At 39.7% G+C, this 18,162-nt stretch overlaps 1 protein-coding gene across 1 annotated transcript; it reads right to left on the bottom strand.

Annotated features, from left to right (window-relative positions):
• Nucleotides 1–2,846: 2,846 nt before the first annotated feature.
• On the bottom strand, nt 2,847–4,677 carry LOC112624697 (growth-regulated alpha protein). Its single transcript, XM_025385577.1, has 4 exons — nt 4,505–4,677; nt 4,283–4,406; nt 4,085–4,168; nt 2,847–3,554 (listed from the first exon to the last, which is right to left on the bottom strand). Exons 1-4 carry the CDS (start codon nt 4,602–4,604, stop codon nt 3,539–3,541), a joined length of 324 nt encoding a protein of 107 aa, XP_025241362.1. The 5' UTR covers nt 4,605–4,677; the 3' UTR covers nt 2,847–3,538.
• Nucleotides 4,678–18,162: the final 13,485 nt, after the last annotated feature.

Below are 18,162 nucleotides of genomic sequence, written 5' to 3' on the forward strand. Positions count from 1 at the left end.
GGCATTCACTAATGGCACAAGAAAGACACGACTTAGTAGTGCAGCTAAACAAACCCTAGAGTGAAGAACATTCCTAGACCACCCTAACAAAGCTCAACAACAAGCCCCAAAGAGACAAAGCTGATGCCCTAGAACTTAACTGCTTGTCAAAACGAAGCCCAAGACTCTAAAGAAAGAAAACAAATCTTGACACTCAGCAACATAAGATTCAAAATTTCCTGCAGTCAAATGAAAATGATTATCCATGCTAAGAAGTAGAACAGCATGAGTTAATAAGAGAAAAAAATCAAGTAAATATAGATTCAGAAGTGACAGAATGATAGATTTAGCACAGCAAGATTTTTAAATAACTACCTTAATTATGCTCAGGTGTTTAAATAAGGTGTAAACATAATGAAGAGAGAAGTGGAACATTTCATCTATTCATATATTTGTATTTTTAATATTTATTTTAATACACTATAAAATGTAAACACACACATATACATGGAGAGAGAGAGAGAAACTTCTAGAATTATCTAACAAGAGACTGGGAAAATTGAATATTCATTCGTTAACTCCTGTTTCTCCTCTCAGGGCATCAAATCACGGGCCATCCTAGCTGTGGACTGAGAAATCTCTCTCTGTCAAGCCCCCTCTCTACACCTCAATAGAGAAAGCCCCCAGGAAGAGATGCAGAAGAATAGGTGCCTTAAGTTGGGAAGCTGTTGTACATTGCAGTTGTCATACTCATTGTGAGTGGAGTGGGACATCACTGGTGAAAACAGGACAAGTCCTTTTTTAAATTATGTGATTGGGTAGCCAGAAAAGACAAACAATATGATCTGTTTTTCTGGACTTCCCTCACTGTGATATTGTGGGTCTGCCACCTCCACCATCCCTTAATGTCTCTCTAGTTACTTCTGGAACACCTGAGAGGGTGTCTTAGGAAGACTCACAATGACAGAATAGTGTTAGCCACATCTCCTTCCTTCCTTCTCTAGACCCCATGGTAACATTGCTCAAGAAACCTCAGTCACTGTGATCATTGCTGTCTTCTGCTGATGGCTTCTCAAAACTGTGATGTGTTATGTAATATCCTTTTCCTACTTCCTTCACCCTGTGACTACCACACCAAACAGGCTGTATCCTACCTCCTGCTATAACACTCCCAACAGGAGACTGCCTTGTACTTGCAAGTTTTCAAAGCAATTTGGTGTGAAAACCACAATTTACATATCTGCTTGATCTAAGACTGAGACTGAGACGATGTCCATGGAGTTGGCCTTAGGACCAATGGCAAGAACCAGGTTTCCAGAGTCTGCATAACATTTAATTCCTGCAACACTTCAGAAGCCTCATTTTGTTATTATCCTCATCCTGTAGAAAGGAAATTGAGGTTGAGTGAAGTAAAGAAACTTGCCCAAGATCATAGTGACAGAGCTGGAATTTACACCAAAGTCAATCTGATCCTTTGCAGTCTATCTTTAACCACCATGTGAATAAAAGCATCTCTTTTGTCCTTTTTTGTCCTTTTTATGTTCCTTGTTCCATGTTAGCCAAAGCTAAGTAGCCAGTACAGCAAGCTCCAATGTTTGAGGGTAAGGACTTGTCTTAGGTGTAAGGAGTGGTTCTATTGAACCCTTGGGTGCTGCTTGTAAACATTTTCTAGTGTCCTCTAACTTGGGGTTAGGGAGCGAATCCTACCATTTATAGAGTTTCTCAAATGGTTTGCATTTATTTGAGTATGTATAGTTTATAAATATTATTTCTTATCTCATTCATAACTAACTAATAATGTCGGAATTATGAAGAGATTCTTATTAACTTTTTTAGTTGTGAGGAAAGTTCCCAGAGTTTGTTTCTTGCTACTTATGACCTTTATTTGCCCAGCTTCTTGGGACAATCCAGAACTTGATTTCAAATATTGAGGCTGCCAGCCTCACCTTCTTGCCTCTGTTAGAGGCAGTTACCCAGGACTCAGGATTTCCTGAATGAGTCCTGAATCAGAAGCAAGTACACACTTCATGCATGCACGAACATCCTTCCTTTTCAGGTATGGAGTGTGCTTTCTTTTATATTATTGGGGTCTTTCTTACTTAGACATGCCAATTGTGCTTCTGTCCTAAAACCTGTAGTGCTGCTGCCGTCCTGGGACAGCAATGAATACAGAGTTCCCCAGAGGACAACCGCTCTGAGGTCCCATCAAAATTCCACTAGAAAGGATGCGAATGAATGCAGTCCAATCTTAAAACCATTGTATTTGGCATATTGCTATAAAGGATTGAAACACTGCTGATCTTAATAGTAATTACTTATATGTGAAGGTCAGAAAGCTGAGCCCAAATTTCAATAAGATCTTTTCACAGGTGAAGCATTCAGCCACTCACTTCTGCTTCTATTGACGACACAAATGATTTGAGTTTTGAAAAAAGAAATATTTTAGTCACCATTTCACTGCCACCTTTATTAAACTGTCAACAATTATAAGAAATGTTGTTTAACAAAAGCAATGAAATGAGGGCCCTTATTAAGATAATATAAATGTTTTTAAGGAGGTAAATTTGAGTAGCAAGACAGAAGGAAACTTCTTATAAAAAGGGCAATTTATATCAGTGACTCTCCCATTAGGGGCCAGCCCATAGTTTGGTAAAGCACATTCTTCACTAGGTGAGAGCCAAGGGTATTGGCAGCAATCACCACATGAAATGAAGCATAGCTCGTAGTTTGATTTATCTGTATAGCAAATTGAACACCCAGAAAATAACAAAATAAAAATATTGAGAAATATTGATATAAATCACCAGATTTTAAAGTAAAGATAGCCCTTGTTTCCCCCAAAAAATCAAACGAGTATTTTCTATTTTTAAGTACTTTATTTTTATATTATATATGAAAACACCAATAATTAAACCCCTTTGTTCTAAGACAGAATCACTGTAAAACTAACATTAAACAAGGCAGTATGCCTTACAAGAAAGACATAAAATGTCCAAGGGATATTTAGAACATTTTAGTTCTTAAAGTTTCAACATGAGAAATGTTGACCATACACTAGGAAATCATTTCAATAAATAACAACTGACATTCATCTAAACAGTTACAAAACAGATGCGTACATACATTCCCCTGCCCTCACAATGATCTCATTGGCCATTGAGATCCCCCAGCCTCTATCACAGTGGCTGGCATGTTGCAGGCTCCTCGAAATATTGACATAATGGCTGGAGAACATTTGAAAACATTCTACCTTCAAATTAAACACGAATCCAGATGGAACTAACTTGGGCTTGACATTTTAAAAAGAATGAATATAATGGGACGATGTGCAAGTAGACTTAATCATACCCTTAATTATTTTATACCTAAAATATTAACATAGAATCTTCAAAACAAACTAATAAATAAATAAATAGAAGACTTCTCCTAAGTGATGTTCAAACACATTAGGCTCAATCCAGGTGGCCTCTGCAGCTGTGTCTCTCTTTCCTCTTCTGTTCATATAAGGGCAGCGCCTCCTTCAGGAACAGCCACCAATGAGCTTCTTCCTTCCTTCTGGTCAGTTGGATTTGTCACTGTAATGAGAAATGGGTGCCCTGAGTAGGTGCTTGGGAAAGCTGACTGCACAACACTCTGCTCCTGTCCTGCTCTTCCAGCCTCTAGAGTTTTCTGAATGCAGCTTCCCCAGCCTGGCAACCAAGTGGCTACTGCCTGTGACAGCTGTACTGTGTGGCAAGGACCTCTAGGCTTGGGATGCTCTTTTAGGAATGGGGGTGGAGTGGGGTGGTGGTCTCCACTGTACTATTGGATTAAAAACAGCCAGAACCTATTGCTCTTTGTCCTACTGGGCCTCAAATGAAGGCAGTTTTACCTACGTTCGTTGGAACGAAAGAAGAACCTGGGTGGGGACGCCAGGCATTGGGAATATCCTCTGGCACCACAGCAGTAATTATCGTAAAGGAAACTTTAATTGTGAAAACAATAATCACAATTTCTAGTCCTTCAACTAACCCCTGGGTTTTCCTGATTTTATTTTTAGGGGGCAGATGCCAGTATTTCTGACAAACGGCTCCAGTCACCTGTGTACATAGAAACCATAACTCACCAGTTCAGCATCTTTTCGATGATTTTCTTAACCATGGGGGTTGCGGGGTTAAGACAAGCTTTCTGCCCATTCTTGAGTGTGGCTCTGCAGAGAGAAGGGAATTCCATGAGGCAGGAGGTCGGACTGGGCACAGAGTTTGGGGCAGCGGGAGAGTCGGGGACCCCGGCGGTGGCAGCGGCAGAGCGGGTCGGGACTTACATGACTTCGGTTTGGGCGCAGTGGGGTCCTGGGGCCTTCACGTTCACACTTTGGATATTCTTGGGGTGAATTCCCTGCAGGGTCTGCAAGCACTGGCAGCGCAATTCAGTGACCACGGACGCTCCTAGGGAAGAAGAGACTCACTGATTGAGCAAGGCTGTCGGCGCGGGGCGCCCACCCCAGCCGCGTCCGACCCGGGGACCCCAAGGCGCCGGGACCCACCTGCTGCGCGCCGGCCGGTGGCCACCAGGAGCAGGAGCAGCAGCGCCACCTGCAGGAACGGGGGATTGCTAGGGGCTGCGGAGAGCGCGGCGCGGGCCATGGGGCTCAGCAGGCGGGTCTGGCGGCTGTGCGAGGAGCGGGAGAGCTGGCGAGGAGGTGCCTGCGACCCGGGCTCTGTGAGTCTCTGAGATCCGCGAACCCCTTTTATGCATGGTTGGGGCTGGAAAGCCCGAAGCTCCCAGGCCAGGGAAATTCCCGGAGCTCCAGATCCATGCTGAGTCCGGAAGGAAGGCGACAGCCCCGCCCCCGGGGTGGAGCACTTGGTGTGCGGGTGGGGTGGGGGGGTCCACTGATGCAGCCCACGCCTCGCCCTCCAGAGTAACTCCGGTGGACTCTGAGACTCTGGGATATTCGCCTTCTGCCCCGGATCCCTGGAGGGGGGCTGAGTGGCAGCCAGCGCTGAAGATACCACCTGAGAGGTGGGATCTTGGGTGCCTGGTGATCCCAGTGTGTGGGGCTGGGAGCGGAGAGGGAGCTGGGGCGGATCCCTGAGAACCACCACAGGGTAGGCGCGACCTCTTTGGAGGAAGAGAGTTATGTCTCGTATTTGTGTCTGGAGGTTGAGAGAAATTAACAAGGTGCTGGGAGATAGGCTGGAACTATATTATCCTCTCTGCCTCACCCTTTCTTATTTTCGGATTAGCCTATTTCATGTACGTCTAACATCAGCGCTCTCTGTGAAAGTACAGTCCATCATGTCAGATTCCAGAGAAGAATGTTCTGCTTGTTCCTTGTGTTGCATATTCTCTAATCACACTTAGAACATCTTCTTTACGTCCTCCATTTGGTGGCAACAGATTATCAGTGTCAAAAGTTGAATCCAGTGTTAGTGTCAGTGGAAGCCAGGGCTGTATAGCATGACCTCTTCTTTCCTATCCTGCGTAACTTCCTTCTTCCCTGTAAAATGTTGGAACTTCCAAAATCCCCTGAAAATCTTTTCCCTGTAGGAGGGGCTCAGATTCGATCTAGAAATACGGCACTAGTTGTCACTCCGGACCTCGGAGGGGCTGGGTCCAGCAGGTTCATGGGCTCACCATTCCTCGTTCTGTCTTTGGAAGGCATAGCACATGACACTGGGGAGTGGGTACCTGGTGTGCAAGCGCCATTCCCACTGAAGCAGCAGACATGCATCTGGATGAAATAGGAACGCCAGATCCCACATAAAGTCACATTCCATTTACTATAGGACTTCCTGGTATTCAATATTGGGCCCCCTTTCTAGAGGAACACATACATGTTGTTTTCTCTCAGGAATTTCAGTCATTTAACCTGGTAGCTTTGTTACTTTTTTCTCCAGAAGTTCTAGAGAACTTATTTTTATTCATCATTAGGTTTTTAGAGGGTTTAAGTGTGATTTTCCAAGTGGGATTCAGAGCTCTCTGAGACATGGAGTAAGATGGGAGAAGAGGGAAAAAGCAGAGGCCCCAGACCCAGAGGCAAATGTCTCCACAACAGAGTTCTACACAGCCCAGCTCAATAGGTAAGACCTGTGTTCCTAGCCAAGCAGAGAACACAGGCCAGGCTGCCACCTGCATATAGTAGTGAAGCATTGCCTGCAGGTTGTTTAGCCTCTCTGTTTCTACCCCAAGGCAGTTATGAGAAATGAGTCAACATTTGTAAGAGCCAGCATGGATTTAAGTGCCTTGTAATGTTTGTTAAATAAACAAAATGGAAATAGGTTTTCCAACATTGCCTAAACAGAAACTCATCCTGATGTGAATTCACATATATATATGATATATATATATATATGACATATATATATATTCTAATGGAAAGGTTCACTCCCCAGTGTTTTTTACATTTAAAATTTTCTGTATCAGTTACTGCTACCCAACTAACCCTGAATGTATACAACACCATATACAGCAGTATGAGTCTTGAAGAAATAAAGGCAGGTCCTGGAAGACGGGATGTTCATATAAACACCAAAAGCTCAGTTTCCAAAATGCCCTTTTGGTTACTGGTGCTCAGGAGTACTGGTGCTCTCATTACAGTAATCTTAGTCAAGGGTAGAAAGGTGTGCTAGAATGCTGTTTCTTTAAAATGGACACTGTATATAGTATATGTACTCCAGTCTTTTTAATTATTTCCCTTTTCACATCTTCCTGATTACTTATATTTCTTAATAGAAAGAATAAATGAAAAAGCATTGACCCAATGGAGACCAAAATACAGTGTCCCAAATATCTTAATCAATTTCAAGCTGTAATCAATGCTGCAAACTTCTAAATTAAAAAAAAAAAAAAAGAAAGAAACTCAGTTGAGAATTTACAAAAATTGAAATAAAATTTTCTGTATCAGGTTTTCAGAAAGGAAGACAAATATGTACTCTACCAGGAGGTACACTTAGATAAAATTTTATTTGTTACCATTCAGACAGATCATTGGTTTATTTTGTAGTCCACCTTACAATCACTTCATGTATATAAAAGGGACTTTGAATGTGACAGTCTCCATCTCATTTATTGAAAAGATGTACTAAAGGAATGACTATTTTTAGAAAATATTCTAGTGTTTATCAATATGATTCTAAGAGAAAACTCAAGAAAATTAGAGGAAGGTTCTAATTGGTAGTAAGGAATAGGAAATGACATATAATCTAAAGTTTATTAAGTGTGTGACTAGCTCATGAATAATTGAAAGTTTGTGTGATTACACCTCTTATTATCACTCTTTTTCTGGGATTTGATGGGAAATTGAAATTTCCAGAAACATGGAAATTATTATTTAAAACTTGAAAAATGTATTGTTTTGTTTTGTTTTCTAATTGTAGTTGTAATACATAATCATTTTATAAAGTTCATACAAGCCAAAAAGGCAAGAAGATCTTTTTTTCCCTGTAATATCTCTTCACTTTGTCTATGAAACAAACATTCACAGGTCACTGAAAATTTGCTTTTTTTTTCTTCAGCAAAGGAGCTAAATTATAAGAGCTTACAGAATTCTGGTAAATAAAAAATATGCTGCTTCCTTGATTATGCTGCTGCATACCAAGGGCAAATTGCTACACCTCTTCACCCGAGGCAAAGGGCAGAGCATTTATTTTCTGTTCTTCTAAGCAGTTTACAAATATTAACTCATTCAGTCTTCCAAACAAGCCTGTACTTGTACTGATAACTATAGTATCAGTAGATATTGGTATGTCTATGAGACTTTAAGTTACGAATAAAGGAACTGTGGTGCAGAGAGGTTAAGTCACTTGCCTAAGGCCATACATGCTTGAGCCTGGAAATCAAACCCAGATAAAATGACATTTAACCACTATACTATGATAAAAAATACTCTGTGATATATAATTAATACTTTCAAGAGTAGAATGATTTTTAAAAATCTGTTATTGCCCTAGTTGAATAGTTCAAATTTACATATTCTTAAATGAAAGCACAGCAAAATAGTCATACATCTCCATAGTTCTATTTCACTAACCGCATATCTCTCCTGTGGCATTGAAATAGCTTGTTATATTTTCCTGAAGTGCCCAATTCTGAAAAATAAAATAGTAAATTTGCCATGAGGAAACCTGGTAAACTCGCCCTATATCAAATGAGAAAGATTTACATCATCAGTGTGATGTCATGTGCATATCATGTACCCCCTTGATACGGTGTCACAAGAACAACATACCTCTTTGGTGCTCTTTCAAAAATTAATAGCCCAAGTCTAATCATGAGAAAGGCATGCTTCAAACCTAAATCGAAGAAACTTAAATGGCTGAGTGGTACTCTTCAAAACTGTCAATGTCATGAAAAATAAGGGCAGATTGAAGAACCATCACAGTCCAGAGGAAATTATGGAGACATGACAATTGGCCGCAGTGTGGTACGTTGGTTTGCATTCTGAAACAGAAAGAGGATGTTAATGGAAAAACTGGCAAAATCCAAATAAAATCTGGAGTTCAGTTAAAAGTAATGTGTCAGTGGTGGTTTCTTAGCTTTGATGAATATACCATGGTATAATGTTCACTTTAAAGGAAAGTGGGTGAAAGATACACAGATATTGTATTAACTTTGCAACTTTTATAAACTTAAAATTATTTCAAAATAAAATGTTTATTTTTTAAAAAGTTTCTCTTTCTGAATTCATTTAGAATACCTCCAAAATTAAATGGCCATGCATGTTTCATCTGCTAGCTTTTAGAAAGGAAATTGAATTTTTGTTTAGTGACTGTTTGCTCAAATATGAAAATCCAAAATATCTACTGCCGAGTTTGGACACTTCATCATGTTTCATAGGATTAAATAGTTTGCCTTCATCATTAATCATGCTGCCCAAATCTCTCATCTAGTTCTGGTAACTGGAGAAAAACACAAGTGTTTCTGCTATAATCATCTCAGGACCCAACCCAAAACTGACGCAATGGGAGCACTCAGGGGGAGCAGAGCTCCACAGGAGCTGCCAAGAGAATGAAGTGAATGAAGCATGTCAAGAAGCAGTGGGCATCTGCAGATTAGACAGAACTTGACTCTTAGGAAAATTTTCATCAGAATCACTTGTTTTTTGTACATGAATTGGAAAGGAAAGAATTTTTTGTTATTTCCTCCTTATTATGCCACTTGTATCAATGAAATCTGCATAAACCAAAAGTCAAAATTTATAAGCACAGTAATGCTGTAGCCTGGAAAAATAAACAAATCCATTGTCTTGTTGAGACAAGTGTTCCTCCAAGCCAATTTTTTTCAAGAGTTGAATGCCACGATTTTACGCAGTCTTTAAACGTATGCAAGCAACAATTCTTGAAGAAATGGAGGAATCTTTAAATATGGAAGCTTTGGTGGCTAAATTCCATTTTCCCTGAGATCACTATGGAAACTTTCATAATTAGCAGTCAAATCTGCATGCTCATGTTTCCTAGATCTGTTTATCTGTCATTGCTGTAGCGCTCTGCTGCCTGCAGATGTCACCTGGCAGCTCCCTGCCTCAGCTGCATCAGGTATTTTTCACTCACTAGCCCAATGTTTCTCTGTTGCTGCCATGGAATATCCCTTTCTCAGGAGAAACAAGAGGCAATAGATACATGTTTTCCCATTTTTCATGGTTTGGGCAGACATTCTACATCATTTCTCAGAGGATACCCAGTAGGATTGAGCCCCAATTGCCCATGTCCTCTCTTCCTATTTTACTCTTTCCAGTTCTTGAGTCCTCTGTGTTGGGAACATTTCCCCAAATAAATTACATGCATGACAAGCCCATGACTCAAGCTCTGTATTTTAGGGGAGCCTAAATAGAGGCAGTGCTCCATCCTGAGAAGTGACCGTGCTCAAGGCAGGCAGGAACAGGCGGGGCAGCTCTCCTCTGCCCCTACTTACCTTAGGAACTTATCCCTCACACCTGCTGTCCCTATTTCTCTATACTCATCTCTTCCAGTGTAATGACTCTGACTCTGAGCAGAGAAGAATAAGGATGTGTGAATGTGATGTTAGATTTCTGGATCAGTTCACCCCCAAAGTACAAGGGCAGAGTGGGTTCTAGAGTCAGGTTCAGCCTCTCTAATCAGTCTTCCAAAGACTGCTTGTCTGGCACTCTCTTCTCAGAACACACCCTGGATTACCTGCTCTTAGTCTATAGGGTTCAGATAGGATAACCCATCTCTCAGTTCCTTCCTGTATGCCACCCCCAGCCCTAACCTTGCTGATTGATTCAGATGTGGACAAGTGACCAAAGCCTGGCTATATTAGAAATAGTTCCTAGAATTTTTGCTGGAACAAATGAAAAGGATGTTCTGAATTCTCACTGTGGTTGCAAACCTGGTAAAATGAGGGCCTGGAATTTTGTAATGCTTGGGGAGAACATGCCTGAGAGTGAATTTGGCCCAGAGAAAAGCACAGGTAAGACATGAAGGGGACCATCTTAAGTATATTGTATGGACACCTAGGTCCTCCAGCTGGCTCTGATTCATTTATGAACTTTTCAGTCATGTAGGCCGGCAGATTTTCTTTCTTTTCTTTTTTCTAAGATGGTATAAATTAGATGTCTGTCTCTTGCCAGTGAAATAGTCTTGCCTAACATCACTCATCCTCCACATTTCTGCTATAGACAACTTTCGTACACAGTTGCTCTAGTTACTTTATTGTTAATGCGTCTGTCCATTCATCCATTCAAAATTTATCTACCACTCATGATCTGGGAACTAAATTGGGCTCTAAATTGGATTACAAAGAGGGAAAAGACAGACTCTGCTTCAACTGAATTCACATCTACAGAGTGTCACAGAAAGATATGACACGTGTCGAGGTCCAAGACACTCAGCAATGTGCAGAGTTTCATGGGCACTCACAGGAGGGGAGCACCTGACCCTGTTTCGTGGAAGGGTGGGAGCTTCCAGAGAAAACTTTCTGGTAGAGGGTGCTACCTAAGGTGACTTGGGAAGGGACCTACTTCAGAAGAGGCAGACCAAACAAGCAAAGGAATGGAAACTGGAAACAGTGTGGTATGACCTGAAAGCAAAAATCAGCATTTTATTTTTTTAACATGGAATTTAACATTTAGATTGATCCAGCAGAAGCATAGGCAGGGCCCGGTCACTGAAGGCTCCTGTTTATCAATCAAAGACCATTTCAAATATCACTTCCATTAAAATCCCATCTTTCCTTCCAAAGGGTTATCTTAGCCTTTGGATGCAAATCGTATTGTGGGGAGCATAGATTTACATACTCCCATAGTGGATTATGTATTCTGAAAGGAAAACTATCATATCTCATTCCTGTTTGCATCCACCAGACTCTAAAATTCTCTCACACCAGTGACTTCCTAGGTACCCATCAAAAACTATGAATATCTGGTCCTGAAAGTTCACGAGAAGCTTTGTGCTAGGACTCTGGATGATAGGCAATTCTGTCAGGGAAAGGAAGATGTAAACATGAAGAGAAGTTTTCAAACAGGGAATTATAAGGAGCTAGGAGTAAAAGTATCTAAAATGAGTCTGGTTCATACTAACCACTCAAATGTTTGTTGAAATAATGCATGAATCAGTGGTTTCAGGCCACTGTTTTAAAATTAAAATATCCTGAAGTCAGGACATGTGGAAGCTTCCCTTGATGGACTGTGGAATTTCCTTAGTTTCTTTTGCCTATTTTGACCTCTCTGGACCAGAACAAAAGATGCCAATGGACATTTAATGAATCCAGATATGACAGCTGAATCAGAGCCAGAGTTTGAATTCTATAGTAAGAGCTAGGGAAGGGGATCCCCTACCTGGGAAAGCCAGAGTAATGAGTCTGAACCAAAATCCTTAGAAAGCTCTGATGCCTAGGTCTGCCAACTCATTTAAAGGGACAGATGGGACCTGCATCCAAAGCCAGAGGGCTCGATCTCTCCCAGGTGTGGAACAGAAGTGGAACAATGTCAGGAATAAAGCCAGGGAGGTCTTGGTCACAGACGGAGCTGGAATATCTGTGTTTGGTTTATAGATCATCTACCTCAGCACCGATAGAATGATCTGGGTCATTACAGGATCATGATCTAGGCAGTAAGTGAGTAGCTAATAACTATTCTTCCCACACATTTTAAAATTCATCTACGTGTACAAGGCACAGTGATAGGTTTCGTAGAAGAGGTAAAGTTTGATAAAATATGAATTCGAATGTAAAATTATTTATTTAGCCTGTCTACTTTCTCTTACAATGCTATATTATTTGTTTTTCTGTTCCTAGCATGATAATCTGATGATATGATTAGTCTACAAATACTTAAAATCATTCAGGTAACACTGAGAATCATTTGATATATTAGCTTTGCCAGATATTTTTTTTTTTTTTTGGAGGGGTGGTTATTTTTTGTTTGTTTCTTTTTTGTTTGTTTGTTTTGTTTTTTTGAGACAGAGTTTCACTCTTGTTGCCCAGGCTGGAGTTCAATGACACAATCTTGGCTCACCGCAACCTCCACCTCCTGGATTCAAGCGATTCTCCTACCTCAGCCTCCCGTGTAGCTGGGATTACAGACATGCACCACCACACTTGGATAACTTTTTGTATTTTTAGTAGAGAAGGGATTTCTCCATGGTGGTCAAGCTGTTCTCGAACTCCTGAACTCAGGTGATCCACCTGCCTCGGCCTCCCAAAATTCTGGGATTACAGGTGTGAGCCACCGTGCCGGCTGGTTATTGTTTTTTAAAAAGGTTTTTAAAAATCTTTTTGCATCTCCTTTTTCTTTAAGATTGTTTTCTGACCTATCTGGAAGTGGTATTCACCAAGTAATGACATGGTGAGCATACATTTAAAAAAAAAAAAAGAATTACAGGATTGCAAAGAATAAGGAAATGAAAAGTTTCTCTTGGAAATAATTATGCAAGAAATTTGTTTTGGAGATGAAAACGTTATTATGACTTTGTCATTCTGAAAACAAAATTTAGGAAATTGAAGGATGATGTATAAACCACAAATGAAATAGCATGCATAGCATTAAAACACAGATTTCAGCAAAGAAAAGTTTGAATCATCATAATAACTTGATGTTAACTATCTTGTTCATAGTATTTTCCAACATTCATTATCCTTCAATTTTTTGGTAAGAAATATTTGTGTTTTCCTTTTTATCTTCTTGATCAGTCCATTTACTTAGGTAATCTTTGAAGCAGATTCTCCTGAACAACACTGATTTCAAAGGGGTTGCTCTACTGGTGTGTGACTGAGCTAGTTCATTGATTGACATTTCTAGTTAATTAAGTAAGTAGTTAATTAAGGACAATAAAGAAATACAAGATATGGTGGGAATTATAGTGAAAGAGGAGGAACAAGGGCTTGGTTGTGTGTAATTTACTATCCATATCTTGTACATTGAAGCAAACATCTATAATAAAATAATGTTTAATATGTCTATACCATAGCGTCTGTGTGTGATTAGAGCATGTGGATAGAGAGATGAGGGGCACTCTTAACAAAATCCCTAATAGTTACAAATGCAACTCTAATTAAAACATCAAACACATCACTGATGAGGCTGATAGTATTGGTGTGTTATAATATCTATGAATAACTTGGTGAGATCTGTGAGCCTAACAAGATTGAGAGTTGGGAAAACGGTGTCTTTCTTTGATTTTCAGCTAATTTTCTCTTGGCCGAGTAGCTTATCCTTAGCACGTAACTGCACCATTACTTCACAGCACTAACTGCAGATTTATTCTTCTCCATGTAGTTAATATTTGACACACATTTACTTAACACCGACTCTACCAGCATTTTTCTGAAATCCAGAATGAAGAGATGGAATAGGTTTAATCCTTATTCTCTGATTTAAAGTAGGAAAATAGATAAAGGAATAATTACAGTGAAGCTTAATAGTTATCCTGATGGAGGCATGTGTAAATTGCTTTATTGCTTATTTCCTAATAGTCCCTATAGCTATCCCTAGAATTACCGAGAGAAGAAGACTGATTCTCCAACACAGCTGATAAGTAAGAGCTGGCTGTTCCAACTCTGCTTTAACTGCTCTGTTTCAAGTTGCATTGCCTCTCACCACAAATGCTGGATAGTGACATAATCCTTATGTTGGGTCTGCTTCAATGAAGAAGTAAATACTTGGCAAATTTAAGTCTAAAGTTTATTTTTTCTTGTTTTCTTTCCTGGAAAAATAGCTAAGCCAGCCTCCTGTGTAAAATATACAAGACATCTAGTGTCCTGTATATTTAGTAATCTTATGGACATGATGGCTGACAAACATTGTGGTTTTGTTATTTAATTTTCTTTTAGTTGTTATCAGGAAAATACTACTTGTGTCTGACATGCTAAATTTTTTCTTAACTAGCTGTCTGCACCCAAGCTTTGGGTTGTGGTTCTGAGGAAGGGAAGAACTGGCTTGTTGGCTGTATTTTTAAAGAGTTGGTTGCTAGCTCAGGTATTGCGGCTTCTGTTGGAAATGTTATGTGCCCTGAGAGTAGAACTCCAAGGAAAGGAAAGTAAACATTTATTTACTAGATTTCAATTCTGAGTCAGAACCCATACTGGATCCTATTATAAGTATGATTTAATCCTTTTTCAGTACTCTGTGAGGTGGGCTTTATTGTCCTTGTTTTGGAATAAGGGAACTGAGGAGACCCAGGGTCACACAGAGTCAAAGCTGAGATATAACACAAACTGTCTTACTCAAAAACCCACTGGGCTAATGCCAGCATCTACAGGAATAATGAGGAAAACCCCATACGAGAAGAAGAATTTTGTATAACAGCTAGTTTAGTTCAGTGAGTATGAATATGCTGCTTTTATTCAAGCCCTCCTAGAAATCAATGTGCTTTCTGTTCTTAACTCAATTTACATTTGGGACCAAGCTACGAGGTACACTGCTGAAGCAGATGGGCAGTGAATATAAATGGTAGTCCTAGCTGAAAAGGACCTAGAATCTCAACAATCCAGACAATATCCTATTTGGTGTGACATCCTTACCGCAGAAGCTGTTTTCATGGGTTTCCTTGGGACTCCAACCCCAGATCTGGGATGGAGATTGAGATTAAAGGAACACTGTAGACCAGGAGATTTAACTTTCCAGCTGGGCCTCAGTATCGTGCCCCTATTGGCTCTCCAAGCATTTTATCTGGAGTGTGGAATCTAATATAGACCGTCAGAGCTTAACTCTTTAATCAAATAACTGGAAAAGTGTTTTTAAACTACACATCACGATACATCAGTAAGTTATGAAATCACTTTATAGTGGTGTGACCAACATCTTTTAAAAAAATGGAGTGTGGTAGGACAGAGTAGAAGAGAACACAAAATATGTGGACACACAGTACAAAGCAAATGTAAGTATTGTATTATGAATTTGTTTTATGTTTGTGTGTGTATATGTCTGTATGTGCGGAAATATATACATACATTCATACATACACACACACTGAAGGTAATAATCATAGGATTTACAAATATGTATAAGTGAATGCTAGATCACATAGGTTAGCTATTCATTCTTTGGCCAACGAAAACTAATTATATTACCCTAGACTTGGTTTTCTATTTGTAAAATTGGGACCAGAATGCTCCCTAACTGCTTGCAATGCACTTAAAATAATTACTAAGTGTTTTCTTTATGATTGCATACAAATAATTGATACTTTATTGAAAATTAGCACTTCAACTTATAGCCATGTCAAATGATATTTCCAAAAAGAATAAAAACATTGAGTGGCGAAATTACAAGTTTTAAAAATTAGTTTCTATTCTTTTGCCTCTGTTTGCTGTTACTTAGAGTGAACATGCATTGTCTTTTACAATGAGAAAAATATGAATATATATTAAAAACAAGTCTTCAATATCCTATGCATTACAGAGGAAATTATTTTACCACAAAGTTCTTAGAAGGAAAAAAAAGCAATAATAACAAAAATGCAAAACAACTTGCAAGGTCCAAATGTCCTCTGATGGTTTTGTTTCATTGATAGATGCCATGACTATGTGGTAAGTCCCTAATCTGTGGACATTTTATGCTGACTACCTCCATCTAGAGGGGAGTTTAAATGCACTGAATCTTTATTACTCCACGAATGTTGAAACAGTAACAGGGAGTTGCTGTGTCATTTGGGATTTTCCAAGGAGCAAACCCTCTCTCCCCATGCCCATTTTGATAATGGCAGTAATTTAATATAGTTTGGACATGTGTCCCTTCCAGATCTGATGTTGAAACGTGGCCCCCAGTGTTGGAAGTGGAGCCTAGTGGGAGGTGTTTGGGTCATGGGAGCAGATTTCTTATGCATGGCTTGGTGCCCTCCCCACGGTAATGAATGAGTTCTCACTCTGTTAGTTCACAAAACTGGCTATTTAAAGGAATCTGGCACCTCCTTCTCTCTTTCTCCCTTTCTCTCACTATGTGACACACTGTATTATTCAGGGTTCTCTAGAGGGATAGAACTAATGAAATGTATGTGTGTGTGTATGTGTGTGTGTGTATTCCATATATATTCAACAATCCAGACAACATTCGATTTAGTGTGGCATTTTACCACAGAAGCTGTTTTTCATGATTTTCCTCGAGACTCCAACCCCAGGTCAGGGATGGAGACTGAGATTAAAGGAACGTTATAGTCCAGAAGATTTAACTTTCCAGCTGGGCTGGAAAAAAAAGTGTATATATACTTATGGGAATTTATTAAATATTAACCCACACGATCACAAAGTCCCACAACAGGCTGTCTGTCTGCAAGCTGAGGAGCAAGGAGAGGCAGTCAGAGTCCCAAAACTGAAGAACTCGGGGTCCAATATTTGAGGACAGGAGGCATCCAGCATGGGAGGAAGATGTAGGCTGGGAGACTAGGCCAGTTTCTCAGTTTCTCTTTTCACGTTTCTTTCTTTTTTTTTTTTTTTTTTTTTGCCTGCTTATATTCTAGTCGCACTGGCAGCTGATTAGATTGTGCCCACCAAGATTCAGAGTGGGTCTGCCTTTCCCAGCCCACTGACTCGAATGTAAATCTTCTTTGGCAACACCCTCACAGACACGTGCAGAATCAACACTTTGCATCCTTCAGTCCAATCAAGTTGACACTCAGTATTAACCATCACAAATGCCTGCTCCCCCTTTGCCTTCCACCATGAGTAAAAGCTTCCTGAGGCCTCACCAGAAGCTGAGCAGTGTTGGTGCCATGCTTGTACAGCCTACAGAACTGTGAGCCAAATAAGCTGTTTCTTCTCCTTTTTTTTTTTAATTTTAATAAATTACCTCAGGTATTCCATTACAGCAATGCAAAACAGATTAACATATGACTCAAAAGTGTTCTCAGGACAGTTAGACCAAAGTCATTCTGAAGCAAGGATAAATGAGGCACCAACATTCCAGCATCATTTGACTTTGCAAAATTCGTTTTGCTCTTTTGACCCTTTAAAAGTCACGTCAACAAACTGTTAAATAAAGCTAAGTATGCTGTCTGAGACAGGCAACAAAAGGGAAATCAGCAAAAACAAAATCACGCCACACACATCTCATTTCCACTATTTTCTCCTTCAAAATTCATTTGTTTTGAACAATTTCATTGCTATTGCAATATTTTGCTCCTTTTTTTAAAAAAAAAAGAAAAAGCTTTAATTTTGCCACTCAAAACATTCTGGTTTGTTGTTTTTTATATTTTTTATGTATATACACATTTTAAAAAGTAGAATCACAATATATAGTCTTTTGTCACTTACTGTGTTTTGGGCATATTTCTCTTTTTTTATATATACTTTAAGTTCTAGGGTACATGTGCACAACGTGTAGGTTTGTTACATATATATACATGTGCCATGTTGGTGTGCTGCACTCATTAACTCGTCATTTATATTAGGTATATCTCCTAATGCTATCCCTCTCCCCTACCTCCTCACCACAATAGGACCCGGTGTGTGATGTTCCCCTTCCTGTGTCCAAGTGATCTCATTGTTCAATTCCCACCTATGAGTGAGAACATGTGGTATTTGGTTTTCTGTTCCTATGATAGTTTGCTGAGAATGATGGTTTCCAGCTGCATCCATGTCCCTACAAAGGACACGAACTCATCCTTTTTTATGGCTGCATAGTATTCCATGGTGTATATGTGCCACATTTTCTTAATCCAGTCTGTCACTGATGGACAACTGGGTTGATTCCAAGTCTTTGCTATTCTGAATAGTGCTGCAATAAACATACATGTGCATGTGTCTTTA

The sequence above is a fragment of the Theropithecus gelada genome, chromosome 5 (genome assembly GCF_003255815.1).
Source record: "Theropithecus gelada isolate Dixy chromosome 5, Tgel_1.0, whole genome shotgun sequence".
Classification (NCBI taxonomy): Eukaryota; Metazoa; Chordata; class Mammalia; order Primates; family Cercopithecidae; genus Theropithecus; species Theropithecus gelada.